Below are 21,203 nucleotides of genomic sequence, written 5' to 3' on the forward strand. Positions count from 1 at the left end.
GCAGGCTTTCTATTCCTGGAAAGTTAGCTGCTATATGGAAGCCATTGTTCTAGAGTTAATAAAAAAGAAAAACCTGCCTAATTGATGATGTCACTGGTAGGCAGGTTTCTGAAGTGTCCACAGCCCTCCTATGAGACACAGACGGGGTAGAAAAAATGGTAGCCTACAATTTTATCATGAGCATTAGAGAGGACCATACAATTATATGAAGATACAGTAGGTTGAAAATGGGTGAAGTCGTCCTTTAAGTAAAACATCGGATTACTTCTTCACCACTGTTTAGAGTGCAAAATGTAAAACACTTTGCTTAATTATGTTGTGCCCTCTAGTGCTTGGACTGGAATGTGTGTTTGTGTACACCAGAAATAGCCTAATTATCTTTATTTAATCCTTTATGGATGTACACATGTATTGATAAGTAAACACAACCAGGAGTTTATGAAAAGAAAACTTTATTCAACAAAGCACCAATATTTATACAAAACATATGCTCTCTGTTCTGCCTTAGAAAATGTTAAAATTTTGTATGAACATTATTTTTTGTTTGTTTTGTCTGTACACTTAGAATGTAGTTTTGACTGCCCCTAAACATTTCCTCAAAATAATCCATAAACATCTTACAACAAAAAAAAACATTATAAACAGACAAATCAAGAGACAAAAAGTGGAATAGAAAAGAAAATTAACAGTCACATTGACAAAACAACAAATGATAAATTACATTCTTAATTTTGGTCTTCTGATTTCATGTTATGTGCGGTCATGGTATAAATAAATCATTGAATTTAAATTAAATAGTCTACTGAGTACTGCTAAGGTGTGACATTATTAGATGTATGAAAACAAAAAATAAAATAAAATAAATTGAACAATAAACAAAAACAGAAATACAGTGCATCAAAATTACTTTGGTAGCAATACTGGTTGTCTGGCTGTTCCATTGTTGGATGGAGGGGGTGTATAATTGGCCCTGGATTAAATTTCCTCTGAAAATTGAAGTAATTGTAAGAAAAAACTTCCAAGACAACCTGTAAACAAAACGTATGTCACCCTTCAGAGTTGGATCACAACAGTCCTTCGACATCTGCTCAGTGGTTCTCAACTCTAATCCTTTGGGGACCCAGGACCAGAGTTTTTTATGCTTTCCCTCTAAAGACCAATTTATGCTTTGAGCAACAAGTGTCGAACAACATGTTGCGTGAAGAAAGTGAGTCTAAAAATTAGGGTTGTCCGATATTGGCTTTTTTACCGATAACCGATATACCGATATTGTCCAACTCTTAATTACCGATACCGATATCAACCGATACCGATATATGCGGGGATTATTGTGATTAGGGTAAGCTCAAATTTCATATCACACACACCATATACAGTAAGAACTCCTGTAACTTATTTATAAAGCAAAAAAAAAAAAAAAAAAAAAAAAAAATTTTTTTTTTCAAAAACCGATACCGATATTTTCCCGATATCAATTTTTATGCTAATATCGGCCGATAATATCGGGAGGCCGATAAAATCGGACATCCCTACTAAAAATGAGTCGTGGAGGACGTCCACCGATGGTGTCACGGTGAAGACAAGATAAGCTCAGCTACCACAGAGATGCACAAGACCACATTCACTTCCTTGTTCACATTTTGTGGCAAGGCTGTCGGCGAGACGCAGACAGTATGAATCCTCAAATCTCAGAAGGTAGTGAGACCTGTCACTCGAAACTTGTCGCTCCAAGCTTTAATTGGCCTTAACAGAGTGCTACAGAGAAGACATCAACCCGGAAGCTATTACCACCATGGGGTCCCACCACAGATCCATTTTTGCATTGGGTTTTGGATAAATTAAGAAAATAAGCTCTGTCACAAACAAAGACTTATGTTTATATTAACATGTTTTGTTCAATCTCCACAAATCAACACACTTTCACAATTTTTGAACCACACAGGCAATTGATACAATAAAACATTTAAAAAAGCACGGCTTCAAAATCCATAGTTAACATTTACTGATGTAATTTTAGAACAAAGTAGAATGGTAAACCAGTCTGATTCAACATGTTCTGAACAATGAACTAATTGAAATACAATTTTCTAATTGAATAGAAAACTAAGAAAGTAGTCTTAGTCCACACCTACACTAGTTTATTTTCATTTAAAAATGAAAATGTATTAGCATAGTCTAGCCCAGAGTTGAGAACCACTAGTGCAGCTGAAAAAGCATTGGACAACATGTCTGACATGACATATCCTTTCAAAGAACATGGAGTCTTGGTCTTGAATCAACACGATGCATATTTACACCTTTCCCAAGTGACTTACATCAAAGTCTCATAGCTGCCCTACACAGCGAAAGTGGAGCAACATTCAGACAAGTTCAAAGTCTAGTGTCCCAACATATTCTCACTCTCAAGTCGTACTATAGTGACGAATTGTTGCAAAATCTGACCATGCATCATCACCCGTTTGACGAGATGGGAATCTCCCTGTCTTGTGCCATTTTTTCAGTGTCCCACAAACACTCCGCCCACGGTGCGGAAGAGCTGTTCTCACTCCCAACTCGCAATCGGTTGATGCGTCCGCTAAAAACATTTGGGTGCCCTGTCAGAAGCGGACTTGAGCCCTGTGAGGCATGATCAAATTCTGTCCCAAACCCCTCACCCTTTTGACACGAGGGGTGTGAGAATGCGTTGTGTGTCCTGACAAAAGCACAGTTTTTTACAGTTCGGTAGAATGTTAAAGTACAATCTGTTTATATTAAAGCTAAACCTTAGCTCTGACCTTTGACTTTTTTTTTAAACATACAGGACGCAATCACAGCTTTTTTGACTGTGTAGAGCAGTGATTCTCGACTTTTGGTCCAGGGACCACCCAGCGGTCAAAATGGACCCTTATGTGTCTGTAACTCTCAAGAGTTAAATTAACACTGAGGATTTCACAGTGTAGATAAGGGTCCCAGAGTAAAAAAAAGAAGAAAAAAAAGAAAGTTATGTCAAACTGGGTCTTTGAAACTAAAAAGGCTGAGAATCAACTTAATTATTACTCAAACCCCAATCTACACTGAAAAAAAAAAGATCAATGCTTATTTATCTACAAGTTAAAGACCCGTAAAGGTCCATTTGGACCCCTGGTGGTCCACAGACCCTATGTTGAGAACCAATGGTGTAGAGCAGAAACAGAACACTGTTTCTGTGTTGTGTTTTTCTAGTTCTGGGGGGCGGTGGGTGTTTTCTACAAGTTTTTATGGGTTTCGATACAGAGGACGATGAACTGGTTGGAACAGCTGCGCGTCTGTTGGCCCAGGAGCTGTCCGGAGGTGAGGCTGGACGCCAGGCCCGTGATGGACACGTGGTCGTTCCTCCACGCCTCACAGTGGCGGTCCAACACGCGTAGACCTCTGCTGCTGGAGCCGTGCCACATAGTCTTCTGGGGCCTGTGGAGAAAACACACAGTCAATGTCATGATAGAGGAGTGGATGGATGGACAACTGGGTAGACACTAGACAGTAGGGCTGGGCAATTAACCGAAAATATATCGAAACCGACATTCAGAACCAATAACCGACTTAATCTAGCTCATGTACATTCATTGAATAATCTAGAAGCAGTTTAATTGGTTAGCGGATCTACAAGCTCACAGCATATCGTGTGAGCTTGTAGATTGGCTATTTTCACTATTTATTTTTACAATCTTTAATCAATCATAAATAATCAAAGAAAAAGTGTGAAACAACCGTGATATTGATTTTAAGTCCAGCCCTAGTAGACAGACAGACAGACAAATAGACAAATAGACAGACAGACAGACAGACAGCCAGGTAATCATTAATCATTAATCATTAATCATTAATCGTTAATCATTAATCATTAATCATTCAATTTAAAATGACCGCCGTTGAATAATGGTCAATAATGAGAGACAGGCTCAATGAAAGCCAGACAAATAAACGGACCAGAAGGGGTCTGCTAGTACGTCCCGGCCATCGAATGAATAGATGGGGATCCTGGCGTTGATTGGTGCTCCCACGCCGTTGAACATCTCCTGCCAGTTCCTGAACATCACGTCTCCCTGGCAACACAAACAATCACAGACACAGAGTTAAAACATACACACAGTTGTTGGGTGTGTCAAAACAGCAATTCACCATCTGACCACCTAACACGGCAGCCAGCGTGTTCATTTTAATGATCTATCAATCGATCGAGTTCTGGCTTGGATCAATGGAACTACAGTAACATAGTGTACTACTAAGTTCCTATTTATTGCTATCACGATGAAAACTCATTTTTCAAGGTTTTAAAGAAAAAATATATCATGATTCTTTTCAAAGAATGTTTTAATATTATTAATGTTATATTATCATTACACATTGAGTGCCAGTCGCGTAGATCTACGCAGACCTATTTAAAGCCGCCACGTGCCAGTCGCGTAGATCTACGCCAACTGGTGCTTTTTCCTTTTTTTCGAAAAAAAGTTCACATTGCACTTTTTTCAATTTTCGATACGGCACATTTCATTGTAGCACCACCGGAAACGGAATTATTCGGGATCCGGTTCTGCCGATCCCGTCGGCCTCCGTTCTAATGACGAAACTGAAACGCCATTTTCTCTTTGTAGTTTTTCTCCTTGCTGATCACTGTTTAACATAAACCGTTCTAACTACAACATGGAGGCTCCGTTTGACACGTGTTTTTCACTGGTCGAACCAGGCAGATCTCCGCGATGCTTACAAACAGTGCAGAGCTCAATCTTAAGGATTTTAACAAGGTCTATGGCGACGTGAAAAAAACAAAAAAACAACAATAAAACGTTGGCACTGGTGAGTACATTATGAGATTAACCTCTGGCATGGAATGTGTTAAAAATCTTAGTGTTTTGTCAATTATTTTGGGGCCCACTTGCAATATCCTGGGTTCAAGAGAGTTGTCCCAATATCCCAATAGTCATTTATTATAAATTACTTTTGGGAAATCACTACAATAAAAGACTGGAATAACCAGATGACCTCTACACAACCGTAGAAACATAAAATACATAAAATATAAAAATGATACAAATTTGGATTGGTTTGGACTGGTTCAGCAGCGGTATGTCAGAATTAATCTGTTCCTTCATACTCCATTACTCAACTCATAAATGACTCAGCAACATTACAAATCAAGAAAACAAACAAACAAAAATCGGTCAAAGAGGTTAAATTTTAAAAGGCCAATCCCCCCACCCTTACCCTGAGGTTGGTGACGGGCAGCGTGCTGCGGAAGCCAGGGTAGACCACGTGGACCAAGTCTTGTCTGTGGGAGGAGATGAAGGCGCGGTAGTTAGGCTGCAGGCCCATGGCCTTGGCCTGCTCGTAACACATGCGGTCGGCGGTGTCCAGGCCCACCATGTCCCCGGAGTGGGGCTGGTTGAGGGCCACCAGGTTCAGCTGTGAGGGACAGAGCAAGGCTGGTGTCACACAGTGTTGACGGAACAACCACACTTTGGGTCTTGTTGAGTCATTTCTCGCTTTACATCACTGGTTCACAAAGCGAGTTCTGAGGGGGAGGCAGGTTGCAGGGGCTCCCCAGCAAAATGAGGAAGAGTTTAAACACTTGAGCTTTTGGCAATTCGAAAATAGCCGATGTACAAGCTCAGAACATGTGGCATAGCGATTAGCGACATATTGTTTTTAAGTCCTCTTTTATGAGGCACAAAATCTTTTCAAATGGGGGTCTGTGACCAAATACACATACATTTGGGGGTCCTTGGCATGAAAATGTTTGAGAGCCACTGGCTTATAAGATGAGATAGGTAAGAGATATAATAGTAGAATGAAAGAATGAGACGACACACATCAAGATCCAGAAGTATTGTACAGCATGAAAGGAAAGCAGATGAGCAAAGCCACAGTGTTTTCGGACTCACCCTGTCTTTAACTGAAGGTATTCTTTCCATTACGGCACCTCTTGTGTGTTGTGCCGGTCGAGGCTGAACATGTACAATAGAAAAATTCAATTCAAACTTTGGCTGTGAATCAACATGAACAGTGAACAGAATAGACATTTTATTGGGCTGCAGGTTGAAATACAAATAAAAGTGCCATCAGTTTATCAAGGTTTGGAAACAGTTCTACATTAATCTATGTTTGGGAATTAAGTTGTGTTTATCCATTATATGAACATGTACAATACCTCGTCTTGTGGAATGATGTTATTTGGGAGGTAGATCAGATTGCCAAGCTGTGGAAATAAACACAAAGCAGGAACATTAAAATGTTATCACATGCGTGTCTGTTACCTTGTTTGTACTTAGTCAAAGACTAAATTCATATAATATATAAATATATGTTTGTAAAATATATAGACTGACTGACCAAACTGATCTTGTGAAAGCTGGTAGTATAAAGACATACATTACCAGTTATCATCATTAGCTAATACCCCACTCATAATTAATGTTGGTACATACTGTAGTGTCCTGGCACCTAAGCTGGCAGCATACATACAAAACAAGTCCATTTGGTTTCCTTCTGAAACCAAACCATTTCTCTGGACACAATTATTTTATAGTCGGTGCGACTCCACTTTGAGTGCTGAACGTTAAACCCCGCCCACTGTATACCGTGCTGGAATGGTGATTGTGGATCTAATTGTGGTGCTGTGATGTTTAACTAGTTTGAAAACATTGTGAAGGTTGCAAGAAACGCCAAAAAGAGCGATTCATTGCGATTATGTCATTTTATTCGTATGACCTCGCCAAACTTTGTTTTCCGCAAGAAGTATGCTGCAGCTTTTAGTCACTGACAGCAGCTGTCAGTGTATTCCCATTAAGTACACATTCATCCAGTAGCAAGGTGTATGGTCAGCCTTCAACTCTGATGAAGGCCATATGCCCGGAATGTGTAGGTTTCTGAATGAAGTTGTTTTTCTGCATTCCTGTAAGTGTTGCTGAAATTCCTTTCCTCCAGTGCATTACTACATACCTGGATCTCTTTCCATCCCTGAGGAACCTTGATGAACAACGTTGCTGTTCCGGAGACAAAGGTCAGAGTCCCGTCTGCGTCCCTGAGCGTGTGTTGCATCATGCTTTCCTTGGTCGAGAACGTCCGCAGCTAAAAGACAACAAGAGACGGTTTACAAAAGGCAGCACTTATAGAACACTCACTATTATCTAATATCCCATCACTACATGACTGAAAAGAACAGCCAACATTGTTTATTTAATAAAAAGAACACTTCATATCCTTCTATAGATTCACAACATCTGTGTGTGTGTGCATAGCTGTGAGTGTATCAGTCCTTTACACATCTCGAGAACCGCCCGACCGATCAACTTCAAACTCGGCACGTGTATAGCAGAGGACACAAGGGCATATGGCGCACTGCGTGGAGTCGGTTCGGATCGGTGATTCCGTCAAAGCAGCTGTTTGAAGATGTTATGGTAATGTTCATCTCTACAATCTATATGTGAATCAGACTCGATTGCAAATGCAATTTTTTCCCATTCTGTTTCTACCTTCCTTTTGGATATTTTCTTAGTCCTGATTGATTTGTGGGCAGAATATGTCTACCTATGGAGATCAGAGGCAGGTTCACTTACACCAGCAGAGTTGCCAGGAGGTCCAGGGGGTCCAACAGGTCCAGGAGGTCCAGCAATGTTCACAGCTGTCAAACAAAAACAACACCACCACATCTGTAGATTATTGATTGACTTGACTGAAAATAGCTGATCTACAGGTTGTGAGCTTATAGATCGGCTATTTTTGGTATGCAACACAGGCGAGCAACTAAGTTATTCTTTCTTATTCGCCTTTTAAATTGTGCCACAATCATCTTTCCACTTTAATGCAGGGCTGAATACCTGAGCCGTATCTGGACGGAGGTCCGGGTGGGCCGGGTGGTCCAGGAGGGCCAGGAGTACCTGATCTGCCGTAGCCTGGGACCCCTGGGGAGCCAGGTACCCCGGGATGGCCAGGGGACCCCAGCACAGAGTCTCCTTTAGGTCCCTGAAACAGAGTTCAAATGTTAGCTTTTACATTGATTGTCTGCACCTGTGTGGATAGGAACCCCCTCGAGGAACCCTGGGGGTCCCCGGACCACACTTTGAGAACCGCTGAGCTACAGCAGTGTGTGATCACATGACCTCAAGTACAAGTGGGTCTCAAACTATAAAGATGCATTCCAGATATTGTGTAAAGAGTACATGTGTTCTGCCCCCAAGTTACAGGTTCCTTCAATTTACATGTAACAGCAGTCAAACTTATAGAAACCCTGATGAAGGCAGATTAGCTGCCGAAATATACATTTCTTCTTCTTCTTCATAATAATAATAATAATAATGATAATAATGTGGACCTTAAGTGATATTTCTTTGTTGAAATAAGTGTTAAATTGCTCTATATTCTGATGGTAAGCATTGCAATAGAGTGCCTCTCCAGCTCTTTAGTAAACATACCAATTTCATCCATCATATAGCCTACAGGATAAACAAGTGAAATTGGAAGACACAAAGAAATGAGCAGACACATTTTTAACTGGAACACTATCAATTTAAAGCTGATAAATGGGTACTGATTTGATGAAATTGCAACCCAGAGCAGTTACGGGTAGTGTCTTGTTCATGGACACCTCGACACATGGCCGGGTAGGGAACCTGGGACCTTCTGTTTCCCAGGCGGCCTCTCTACCCATTCAGCTATGGCCGCCCCCTTTAATGTCCCAATAAATACATTCTTGCAGGAATGTGCGGAGGTAGGGATGTCCGGCTACTCTTCTATTTTGATTAAATGTGACTCACCACTGGCCCTGGTCGCCCAGGGATACCTGGATGCCCTGGTAACCCAGCTTCCCCCTCCGCTCCCTTCTCGCCCTGGTACCCTTTCTCCCCCTGTTGGCACACACACACACACACACGCGCACACGCGCACACACACACACACACACACACACACACACACACACACACACACACACACACACACACACACACACACACACACACACACACATTTTTGTTTTACATCAAGCACATGGGCCATATAGCAAAATAAACAAATAGAAATGTTAAAATGTTTGAAATTATATTTTTTCAGACTTACCAAACTACCACTGGCAGCATCAAAGGGACCTGCATTATCTAACAGGAGACAAAGCAAATTATTTATAATATAATAATTTAAATAATAACCAATGATGATCAAACTCCCCTGCTCCCCCACATCATCATTTCCATTGAACAGTGGTGGACAGTAAAATAGTACACATACGTGAGTATTGTACTTAAATACATTTTTTCAAGTAACTGTACTTTATTTCGTTTTTTACTCCACTAGATATTTCTAATTTATACATATACATTTATACTTGTTACTTTTTACTTGTTATTACTTGTTACTTTTTAGCACGTAGCTTTGAAGTCAGTTGTTGAATTTATTTTTCTTTTCTATGCTGTGTTCCCAGTGGTGTAAAATAACTAAGTACATGTACTGATTACTGTACTTAAGTAATTTTTTTGGTATTTTTACTTTCTTCCGTATTTACAATTTTCAATATATTTACTTCTACCCCACTACATCTCAGAGGAAAATATTGTACTTTTACTCCACTACAATCTATATGAAGTGTAGTAGTATCGGCCAAGGTATGGACATAAGAAAGCTAATTAAAATGATTTTCGGTTGTCATAACCAAATGGACCCCTTGGCTCATCTTCTCCCACCCCCCCCCTTTTCATCCAGAGGGAACACAGATTCCCTGAGGATACAACAGGCTTTGAGATAAGGAGAGACCTTTATTGCTCACTTGAATGTCTGCAAAGACACACTTCCTAGTTGGTTCTCTCTCTCCCTCGCTCTCTGTCCTGAACCTTCAAGATAAGGATGTAACCTGCAACTTTTATGACCTGGAAGAATGTCTTGGCAAGCGCTCACAATATCATACACACAGACCCACGGAACACACAAGTATCAGTGAGCAAAAGAAATGTGAATAAACTGATTACGTGTTATGTTCTGTGACGTTAAAATATATATAATTATTGTCCTGTATTGTGACCACAACAATAATATGTACTTTGGTGTTTTAAAGGGATGCTTTCCTTGTTAATTACACTTTGATGCTTATCCTGCTTTCTATTTGACGTAAAGCCTTCACGTCTAGTACCTAGACAATTCTAAATTCATCGTGATTTCCAATATCCGGCCGAATGTAGTAGTAGAAGGTCCCCAAGAAAGTTAGCAGAGAAATGTAGTTTTCATACTGTAATAAGGGAAGTGGCCACCCGCACAGCTGCCTCTAACACGCCCCCCCAATGGGCCAAGAAGGATGGAGACTCCTCCTTCTAACTATAAGAAGCACTGGTCAGCCAGTTCTCACTCTCTTCCTGCTTCTCATCTCTGCTACTCCTCAACCCAGCCTGACTTGATCCCAAAGGCCCAGGGGGGGGGGGGAGAAAGGGTGAGGGCCGCAGCGCCCGGACACTCTAGCTCTCCCACCACCCCTGGCAGACATTGACCGCTCACTGGACTCTGGAAAAAAGACTGTCACAAAAGGACTCCCAGGTCGTATGACTCTGAACATGACATTATGGCAAATAATTGACGATAGGCTGTGTGTATGTGTCGGTCTCTTTCTTCCTAAAGGGCCCCATGATAGGTCAGTTTTCCAGGCAGCGTGGTAGTTAATTTCTGTTCAATTCTTTCCTCTCCCACACGATATCCTATGTTACACTTTATCTACTAAACTTAAGCCCTCATTTCAGTGGGTGAACTAATACTTTGCTTTTGGTTCTAAGTTATCTAACTGGTCCTCTAGTTGACATATATTGATGGAGAAGGTGTTACATACCGGCCTCTCTCAAAATATGATCTACAATAGGTCTAAGTCATGACCTTTGATGACAGCACCAGCCTGTCATTAAACGTTGAATGAAAGAACACATAGATCACTTAGTTATGACGTACAAGGAAATGCATTGGCATTTTGGATCAATTTTGTGTAGTTATTTACCTTAATAAATTTGGAGACTACGGTTATTAAGAAGGCGTGTGTCATTTCTTATTTCTCTGTTTACAGTAATACTATTGGGATATTTATTGCAAGTCTGACAAGAATTCACGTTACTATTACAGTGACGTAAGTTTCAATATATTATATATATTGTAATAATTCATAAATGATATTTATATGATTTATGGATTATTACGTCCTGTACCATGCTGAAGTTACGACCAGTAAGTAGGCATATTTGCTACAGGTGGTGCCCCGCGGTTCGGCAGACTCTTATCCCAATACTGTAAACACTGAGATATCAAAAATAATATTTTTGAAAAAAAAAAAAAAAAAAAAAAAAAATCATATTTTTTTTTTTCTCGGGTAAAAATAACAATAATAATAGGCCAATTATTGTTGTTGTTTTCTTTTTTTTTCGTAATCAAGTTTAGTGAATTAAGTTGATCATAACTATATCTGTGCTGAAACAATCCGGTCTGCTGTCCCCAGTAGACGGACAGCTGAGTTGAGTAGCATTTAGCAGAAGTAAGAGCCTCAAGATTCCTAAGAACTGTTTTTAAGCAGTTGTTGGAAATATTGAGTTAAACCGCATGCTGATAACATCTGTGTGCAAGTTGATCCGCCCTTTTAAAACTGACGTCACCCACGTTTCGGCAGGAGCGAATGCGAGACACAGTAAAAAGAGTTTTTGTCTCCCCCGGGAAACGAATTAAGTTTTGCTTAAATGTGGGTTCAGCACTCTGAAGGTTGTTCAAACTTTTCTAAACTAGCTACTTAGATAATGAGATCCCTTCTAATCCTGACAAATTTGGTAATGGTTTCTAAGCATAACCAAGTGCGAAATTAGGTCTAAACTGAACTGAGTTAATAAACCAGTAAGCGGGTTTTTTAGCTCTAGTAGACCTCTCAAGCTGTTTAATACAGTCTAAAGGGAAGGGGAAATTCGAGTGAATCATTATGATAATGCTTACTTATCACTTGGAATCCCAAATATAGCTTACAGATCAGACTGAGTTAATAAACCATAAGCGGGTTTTTTAGCTCTAGTACACCTCTCAAGCTGTTTAATACAGTCTTAAGGGACGGGGAAATTCGAGTGAATCATTATGATAATGCTTAATGCTCACTGGGAATCCCAAATATAGCTTACAGACCAGAAGGAAAAATAAAAAATAATTAGTTGCTTTATTTTTCCAACTGGCCCGTGATTTCATCTTGACTGGCTGACCAAGTCTACAGGGTGAAATCTCAGTCACATGGGCTCCAATAAGACACCTACTCATTTCCAAACAATTCAAGACAAAGAGTAAACAGCCCTCTTGAATTTTATGGACTAATAGGTAAAGCCCACTGTGATTTAAGCACTTTGGACGGTGAGTGAAGCCCCTACCTTTAATCTGAGGGAATGAAAAGGCTTCCTTCCTCATGAGATGTTGTCCCTCAAAGTGCATTTGTGTAGCAATTACAGGCTACTATTTCCGGAGGTAGGGGGTGTTTGTGTCCCATTCAAAATACCTCTGATGTTTTTCTAACTGAATGCAAAATGGCATCTCCTATGTGAGTAGCAAGAAATGGTGCAAGACCAGCTTGCGAAACTAAAACAGAGTACCAGTCATCAGTCATCCGGGGGGGGGGGAGTTTTACAACTTCATGTGAGTGCTCTGCCACTCAGCTCTGTAGCAAACCCAAATGTTTATTCAGGCGTGGAAATGAATGACAAGAAACCACCCCTCCTCCTTCCCTGCTTGTGTTTGACATAAGCATGTCTGTTGAATGTCGTGATACTGTGATACTTGTGGCGTAGAGTACTAGGACTGAGACAATCAGTACCGATCAGCTTAAATGTTGTTGACTTACTCCTAAATTGAAGACAAGCATAGGAACTTTGATCATTTATTGAATAAAAGTTTCAAGATGGTTGTAGCCAATCTATTCCCGCAGACAAAACTTCTATTCGAGTTCCCATTTGATCTCAATCAATCTCAGCCTCTGATCCCCAACACAGCTGAGTTAGTAAACGTTGATCAGGACAATCTTTAATTTATACTAGCCTACGGTGGCTACATGGCTTTCAAATGAGCCCAAAATTCTGAAATGAATGACATGCAACTACTGGGTGCGATTGTTTGATTATTCCAAATTTTACCTTTGAGTTAATGTAATTTGATTTTGAATTCATGGTCGTTATTCTGTCGATCTAAAGCCATGATTCGTTAATTGTTAAGAGAACAACTACATACGATGGTTTAATTATGACAAAGTTCTGACTTAATCGAATTGAGTTTCAACGTGAAGTCATCATTTTATGGGGTTAATTCAAAAATGTGTAGATTTTAAACAATTACATGCTAAATTGCTGTTAACATTTTTAACTTTTCGAATAAGGATTCAAATTGTAATGTACTTTAAGTTCTCTAATTTTTATCCTGATGATTTCAAAGTTGTATTCGTCTATTTAGGAAACAATCTTAGGCTATTAAATGATGAGAGTCTGTTGCCAGACGATTAAAACTAGAGGTTACGTATGTGGCCCCAGTTTCTTATCTTCAAAGTAATGTACTTGCATATGGGATAACATATGTAAGTGTATTATGAAGAGGAGACAGAATAACTGGAGGATATATATGTAAGCCCAGTTTTCTTATCTTCGAAGTATTATACTTGCATATGTTATCCCATATGGTAGGTATATTACAAAGAAGAGACAGAATAACTATAAGTACCGGATGTAACCCGGGAGAAATTACAGGCCCTATCATTTAAAAAAAATGTTGGTGACCACTGCTAATTTCACCATGATTTGATGGGAGCCTAAGTATAATTGGTTTAATGTTTCCACCTTAATTCAAATTAAGGACTAAACAATGTTATAGGTCAAACCTTGCCCAAGTCCTGATCAAAATGTGGAGTCGAGATAGAAACTATTTAAAAGTCAGAAGGCAAGGAACGGACAATTGATTTAGAGTAACGCTTGCACTCACGTGTGGTGTTGATTAAATCTGTAGAGTTTTAACACTAATAGTGCTTGTCTGGACTTTTGGAGTAAGCTCGAACATTTTGCCTTTTTCCCTAAGAAACCACGTTTCTCTGAGATTACCATTCTTAACTAGGCCCATAGTCCTAAATTTGTATGAGATGTAGTTCCATGCTGTTGTTTTGGTTATTCCGGGTCTCTGATTCTCTGGGAAGATGAGAGTGAAATTGCATTCCACTTCAACCCTGTTTACTACCAGTTAAATGAGAAAACAATGTCACTGCACACTACTGCATACTCAAAGCCCAAACGTTTCTGAAATATGTTAATAGGAAGTGAATATTTCATTTCAACCAGGGCTTAGTTTCTCTAAGTAAAAATAAATTGCTAAAACTATAATTGATCAAACCTCTAACTTTAAGTTTGTTTGTATAAATATAAAAAGGGTCTGAGAATGCTTATCTAGGGTAAAGTGATCTCAAACCCAAATTAAATATTTTAATTAACTAAAAGTACTTGGTCGTATGCCACTCGTACGCAATTTTTGCAACCTAGCCATGCTCACCAAGCGCTCAAGTGTTAAAAATCCAGTAACAGTATCACGATCATTCAATAGAATTCCGTATACGCTAGTGTATCCTTTCAGTGATACAGTGTTTACGTTGCCTGCCCATGCAGTAGATTGAGCTATCAATTTTGTTTGTTTTGACCACTCCAAAAAAAAAAAAAGGAGAGTGCCCAAAACAAAGACATTTGTCCAGCACAAGGTGATTAATGCACTGAGAAAAGACTAGGTGAGTTGTATTGAGTAGAGTGATGAGCCATGACTCCACCACTTCAACAAGGTGTAGATATCAGGTTACTCCAACTGACCTGTACAATTGGAGCTATAATAAGTCCCCTCCTGTCACAAGAGAAATAGAGTCATGCCCTATACTCTGTCACAGCCAGAACAGTTGGTATGGCGATTTTTATAAACAGCCATAGTTCAAGGGACGTAGTTTACCTGTTTTTGGGTATCAGTCAAGAATGACAGTTAGACCACAAACTACCGTGTTGGAAACTGTTGTTCAGTCATTGTCTCCTCTTTGCTTTCCTAATAATGGGGGACAAGCAGTTTTGATCTGCTAGTTTCCCCCGGACAAATGATGATGATAGAGTTGTGGGAGATATATACAGATAGTTTTGTTGTCTCCACCAAAAATCACAACACATTACAAATTTCATAACGGTGACCTACTGTACTATACTTTATGAGTGTATGTTGTTTCATATGGTTAGCGCTAACCGTATCTTAGCACCTCCCTACATAGCAGTGTAGTCAGATTCCCCAGAATCAAGGTCGCGTCACGGTTTGATAGACAGACCGCACGGAAAACCAATGCGCGTCCTCCCGTGACCCAACACCAAAAATCCTACCCTAGCCAAATGCTTTGAGGGGGGACTCTTAATTTTGTGTACATTCCAAGCAAGCTATACTAAACAACTTTTGTCTATTCCAAAAGGTCATGCCATGAGACATATGGGCCATGTTTTTGTGTGAGGCGCACAATGCACCCTCTCCATGGGACGCCATGGAAAGAAACCGGTCCTGTCCATGACGCATGACTGGTAGTCATAGCAACCAACGTGAGGTTGACGCTTGTAGTATATTTTCACACAGATGTGACGTTACCGCCCCATGATGGCTATCTAACTAAGACACACCTTTGGGTCAGTTAATGATGTGCTTAGTCTTTAAACTCATGTAAGCCACTGCGGCTGAACTGACCATGATCATTGGTGTTGGTTAAACAATTCCTAGTACCTTTTGGTTTATGCAAGTCTATAAGTCTCCCGGACGGAACTTATAAGTGTTGGAATTGTGTGATATATTTTTGGGCACTGCCTAAAAAAAATAAAATAATAATCAATAACTTATGTGGTCTGCTATATTTTGTGCTTGTAAGGCGGGCATATGGTTTGCACGCGTGGTATGAGAACGCACACTTCGAACGTGTAAGAAACCACCCCATACAAACCAATATAGTGGTCACCCAAAACCCATAGGTGTTAATAAGTTAACTGCTTGATTCAACTTCAGGCCCATGCGGTGTTAAAAGGTCTTTCTTTCTTCTTTAGAACGACACAATAAGTTTGGACTGTTGTAAAAGGCTCTCGGCTAATGGAAGGGTTTTTTTTTTAATTGCCTGCTCTCCAAGGGAATTTTGCAGACTGATCACGCTTATTCTGTGGTTTCATAATTGATTGAAACACGTTGTAATCCCTATACACCCAAGGTCGTAACACGGCCCATTGACGCCAAAACAGTGTTTCCCACTTTCCTCACAGCGTGAAGGTGGCATTGCTTTTCCAGCCACTTTCTGGCTATCTGTCCCAAAACGCAGCTGTAAGATGTACATTTTGTCTATATTGTTTGCCCCTGGCTGCTTAATCAAAGCTGCTAAGCTGACCATGGTGTTAGTTTAAAACACATGTTTTCTACCTGTTCCTGACTGACAGGGCGAAGGCCACAGTGTGTTTAATCTGAGTGTCTCCCGAACGAAGGGATTGAAACCGAATCTAACAGACAATCTAGTTTAAATAGTACCTCTGCTGCTTGTATAATTTTGATACTGGACTATGATGTGGTGGGAACAGTTTTGAACATTACCTATCATTATTATTATAATCCATTGAATGAAAACATTCAATCAGGTAATACCATGGACCCTGACTATAAATTGAATTTAAGACATTTGTGAATGTCTATTAATGTACTATTTCCGCATGTTGTATAATCCAACCAAATTTATCGTTGACTAAAGTTAATACAAATTTATGTGTACAAAAATACATTTTAAGCAGGATAGAAGTCTATTCTCCTGTTTATTTGTTGTAATCCTAAATGAACAACATCCTTATTGTATACTATATATTATACTTTACCACATATTTATGGTTGGGCTTCCAATTTGAGAATACAATTATGTCAGTCCTAAACAAATTGTCAAAGAATGATCCGGCCAGGATTCATATACGTGCATTCGATTTGTTGGACTTTACATAATTTGATTACAACATTATAGTCAACTATGGTATCTTGGCTTGAGCCAGTATGAATCCTCTATTGTTAGTCAAGTTGAACAATTTATGGAATCCAATTCATACCTTCCCATATGCATCTGTTAATGCAACTGTTCAGTATCAATATTATTCAGATTAGGCGCTGTACGATGATACTGATGACCTATGCTAAGGCTAACAGGTTTAATCAAAGTGTTACTATGTCCAATTAAGATTGAACCCATGCATTAGTGCTATATATACTTTTTTTTTCTTTGTAGCTCCTGTCAATAAAGCTCTTCTCCTTATTGGTCATAAGCTTAATGAATGGTTGAAGCTCAGAATAAATTAAGCACATTTGACATTTTCCACGTGGCATCTTAAGCCCGTGCCATTTGCTATTAGTAACTTAAAATGTGGGCCCTCAGGGGACCCACCACGTCTACACAGACACCCTGACCACTGGTACTCTGTTTCCCGCCCATGTAGTCTACTTAGTGGCTCGCTATGCTAAGCCACTTCACAGACCCCACCCTTTAGGTGATACAAAACTTGGCAATTTCAGGTGACATTATAATGCGGCGCTGATAAATCACTCCGTCAGGCCTCCGTGACTCATCAACTCCGCATCAAGGGGGTCAGTCATAAACAATGATATCACCCTAAGATTGCCAACTGTTGACCAAGTCTGTTAGACACAATTCAGGGACAGCAGTGCTGAATGCTGTCACAAGGTGCTCATCTCTGCCTATCTAATGATAGCTTAAGGGACCCCCAGGGTGACCCTAAGACCACGTGTAAGTTGTTTTCTAACTAAACCTATTTGACAATGGACCAAGGCTCAACAGCCATGACAGCATGGTGCCCAAATAGACATATTGACTTTAGGTAACTAATTAGAGGTCGCCATGTTTGTAGTTCTTTACTGTAGTATGGTTGCAGTTAACACACTGAAACAAAATCTCCGATCTCTCCCTAAACGAGTGACAATGTGCTATATAAGTCACAGCTACTTAGTGCCCGTGCCCAGCTAGGCCATTGGTTAAGACAAACCTGACAAAGGTTGCTGAAACCATAACTTAAGACACCAGTGTCTAAATTAAACCATCGCCACATCACTGTTAGTGCTACTCGGGCAGAAATAGCTGAAGGCATGTGTTGATTCAGAAACTGACACGAATCGGATCGGAAACTAACAACATCCTTTAGACATTCAGAGAAGACCACCCTTGCATGGCAAGTCAAGTGTTAGGACTCATTCAATGACTTCAATAATGCTTCGAAGGTTTCTTTTGTTTTGTTTATTTGTTTTGCTTGTCTGTTTTTCTACATAGATCCAAGACAAATGCCAATAGGGTATTAAAAACCAAAACTCTCTCCCACACATATTAGGAATGGGATAAGAGCCGTTATGTTTTTGATGGTTTTAGTTTTATTTTCTTTCAAAGAAAAAAACTCATTGAAGTAGGCCCACTTTCACAAAAGCCACTCTGACTGCATGCTACCCCCTGCCCGTTTTCCATAAAAGTCAGGGAAGGTCATTTAGTCCTCTAGTGTAGAAGTTGATAGGCGTAGACATCTGTTTTGCTTCATCCTTCCACTACAAGGTTAATGTTTCTCTCAGAGGCAACACCATAGACACGAGTACTATGCATGCCCCTTTATATGTGTCCCCCCTAGTATGTACCATTATCATGGCCCCACACAAAGAGCAGCCTGTACTCTGAATAAGGAAAGTAGAAAGGTATACAATAGATATTAGGTATAGGTATAGACCCCTAAATTCTAGACATCCTCTTGCTTTTCACCTCTGTGCTTCTCAACCTTGGTATGTGTGACTTTATGTGTGAAGTGTTGCCATAATGACATGTACAGATGATTACGGATCACAGAGGCCGGAAGATCTCTGGGCCGCGTCCCATATTGGGTTTTTGGCCCTGCTGCTTTTTCTTTTTCTTTGTCTTCATAGACTGATGAATCCTTGATGATATCACAGATCCAGCAACCATGATGATGGATTTCGGCAGTGATCACAGCAATATCAGACCATCCCAGAATTGGACTTATGCAGAAGGGTGCATGTTTGGATGCTGAAGAGATGTATCGGGCTCCCGCCCCCACACGCTGACACAGCATAAAGACTAGAAGCAAGGCTCAGGACCCCTGTTGACCTCTGATCACAGTGACCGGTTTCACCCCAGCGGTCCCCGGAACACTGAGCCCCCACAGGGCCGTAGAGATAAGGAAGGAATGTCAGCCAGATCTCCTGTTACCAGTATACTAAAGCTCTCTCCTTCTGCCTCCAGCTTCCCCACTCCTTGGACGTAAATGGGAGGGAGGCCTGTGTTATTCATGACATACAGGAAATGGATGTAAGAGACAGCCATGCCATCTCACACACACCCACACTCTCTCTCTCCCTCTCCTCCCCACTAGGACAATGGGACAAAGACATTGTGAAAATACTATTTCCTTAACCAAATGCCAACAATCCTAGCCCCAGTTGGGTGAAGAAAGGAACCATTGCATATGTTGTGTGTGTCATCTAGAAATGGGTAATAGAACCCATATCATCATATGTGCTGTGACTTGTCCTCTAACCTTTTATTTTGTGTTATCGAAGGTCGTGACGTCAACGTTTTGTTTCGTCTGAGCTTGATAACAAAGGGGTGTTCTGTAGTAGTATCGGCCAAGGTATGGACATAAGAAAGCTAATTAAAATGATTTTCGGTTGTCATAACCAAATGGACCCCTTGGCTCATCTTCTCCCACCCCCCCCCTTTTCATCCAGAGGGAACACAGATTCCCTGAGGATACAACAGGCTTTGAGATAAGGAGAGACCTTTATTGCTCACTTGAATGTCTGCAAAGACACACTTCCTAGTTGGTTCTCTCTCTCCCTCGCTCTCTGTCCTGAACCTTCAAGATAAGGATGTAACCTGCAACTTTTATGACCTGGAAGAATGTCTTGGCAAGCGCTCACAATATCATACACACAGACCCACGGAACACACAAGTATCAGTGAGCAAAAGAAATGTGAATAAACTGATTACGTGTTATGTTCTGTGACGTTAAAATATATATAATTATTGTCCTGTATTGTGACCACAACAATAATATGTACTTTGGTGTTTTAAAGGGATGCTTTCCTTGTTAATTACACTTTGATGCTTATCCTGCTTTCTATTTGACGTAAAGCCTTCACGTCTAGTACCTAGACAATTCTAAATTCATCGTGATTTCCAATATCCGGCCGAATGTAGTAGTAGAAGGTCCCCAAGAAAGTTAGCAGAGAAATGTAGTTTTCATACTGTAATAAGGGAAGTGGCCACCCGCACAGCTGCCTCTAACACGCCCCCCCAATGGGCCAAGAAGGATGGAGACTCCTCCTTCTAACTATAAGAAGCACTGGTCAGCCAGTTCTCACTCTCTTCCTGCTTCTCATCTCTGCTACTCCTCAACCCAGCCTGACTTGATCCCAAAGGCCCAGGGGGGGGGGGGAGAAAGGGTGAGGGCCGCAGCGCCCGGACACTCTAGCTCTCCCACCACCCCTGGCAGACATTGACCGCTCACTGGACTCTGGAAAAAAGACTGTCACAAAAGGACTCCCAGGTCGTATGACTCTGAACATGACATTATGGCAAATAATTGACGATAGGCTGTGTGTATGTGTCGGTCTCTTTCTTCCTAAAGGGCCCCATGATAGGTCAGTTTTCCAGGCAGCGTGGTAGTTAATTTCTGTTCAATTCTTTCCTCTCCCACACGATATCCTATGTTACACTTTATCTACTAAACTTAAGCCCTCATTTCAGTGGGTGAACTAATACTTTGCTTTTGGTTCTAAGTTATCTAACTGGTCCTCTAGTTGACATATATTGATGGAGAAGGTGTTACATACCGGCCTCTCTCAAAATATGATCTACAATAGGTCTAAGTCATGACCTTTGATGACAGCACCAGCCTGTCATTAAACGTTGAATGAAAGAACACATAGATCACTTAGTTATGACGTACAAGGAAATGCATTGGCATTTTGGATCAATTTTGTGTAGTTATTTACCTTAATAAATTTGGAGACTACGGTTATTAAGAAGGCGTGTGTCATTTCTTATTTCTCTGTTTACAGTAATACTATTGGGATATTTATTGCAAGTCTGACAAGAATTCACGTTACTATTACAGTGACGTAAGTTTCAATATAT

General features: G+C 40.4%; 1 protein-coding gene across 3 annotated transcripts in view; it reads right to left on the reverse strand.

Annotated features, from left to right (window-relative positions):
* Positions 1-435: 435 nt before the first annotated feature.
* Positions 436-21,203, reverse strand: part of LOC311039173 (collagen alpha-1(XV) chain-like) — a 110,781-nt gene continuing 90,013 nt past the window's right edge. For 2 of the 3 annotated variants that reach the window (XM_084048838.1, XM_084048839.1), the window contains 10 exons: positions 9,070-9,107; positions 8,769-8,858; positions 7,833-7,977; positions 7,572-7,636; positions 6,955-7,083; positions 6,164-6,211; positions 5,898-5,960; positions 5,221-5,418; positions 3,946-4,061; positions 436-3,426 (listed from right to left, as the gene is read on the reverse strand). In XM_084048838.1, coding sequence (XP_083904964.1) covers positions 3,225-3,426; positions 3,946-4,061; positions 5,221-5,418; positions 5,898-5,960; positions 6,164-6,211; positions 6,955-7,083; positions 7,572-7,636; positions 7,833-7,977; positions 8,769-8,858; positions 9,070-9,107 — 1,094 coding nt within the window. In that variant the 3' untranslated portion in view covers positions 436-3,224. The remainder of the gene's footprint in view (positions 3,427-3,945; positions 4,062-5,220; positions 5,419-5,897; positions 5,961-6,163; positions 6,212-6,954; positions 7,084-7,571; positions 7,637-7,832; positions 7,978-8,768; positions 8,859-9,069; positions 9,108-21,203) is intronic. The other variant, XR_014600132.1, reaches the window with a different exon arrangement.

This window comes from Gymnoscopelus microlampas, assembly GCF_963454915.1.
Source record: "Gymnoscopelus microlampas genome assembly, chromosome: 22".
Classification (NCBI taxonomy): Eukaryota; Metazoa; Chordata; class Actinopteri; order Myctophiformes; family Myctophidae; genus Gymnoscopelus; species Gymnoscopelus microlampas.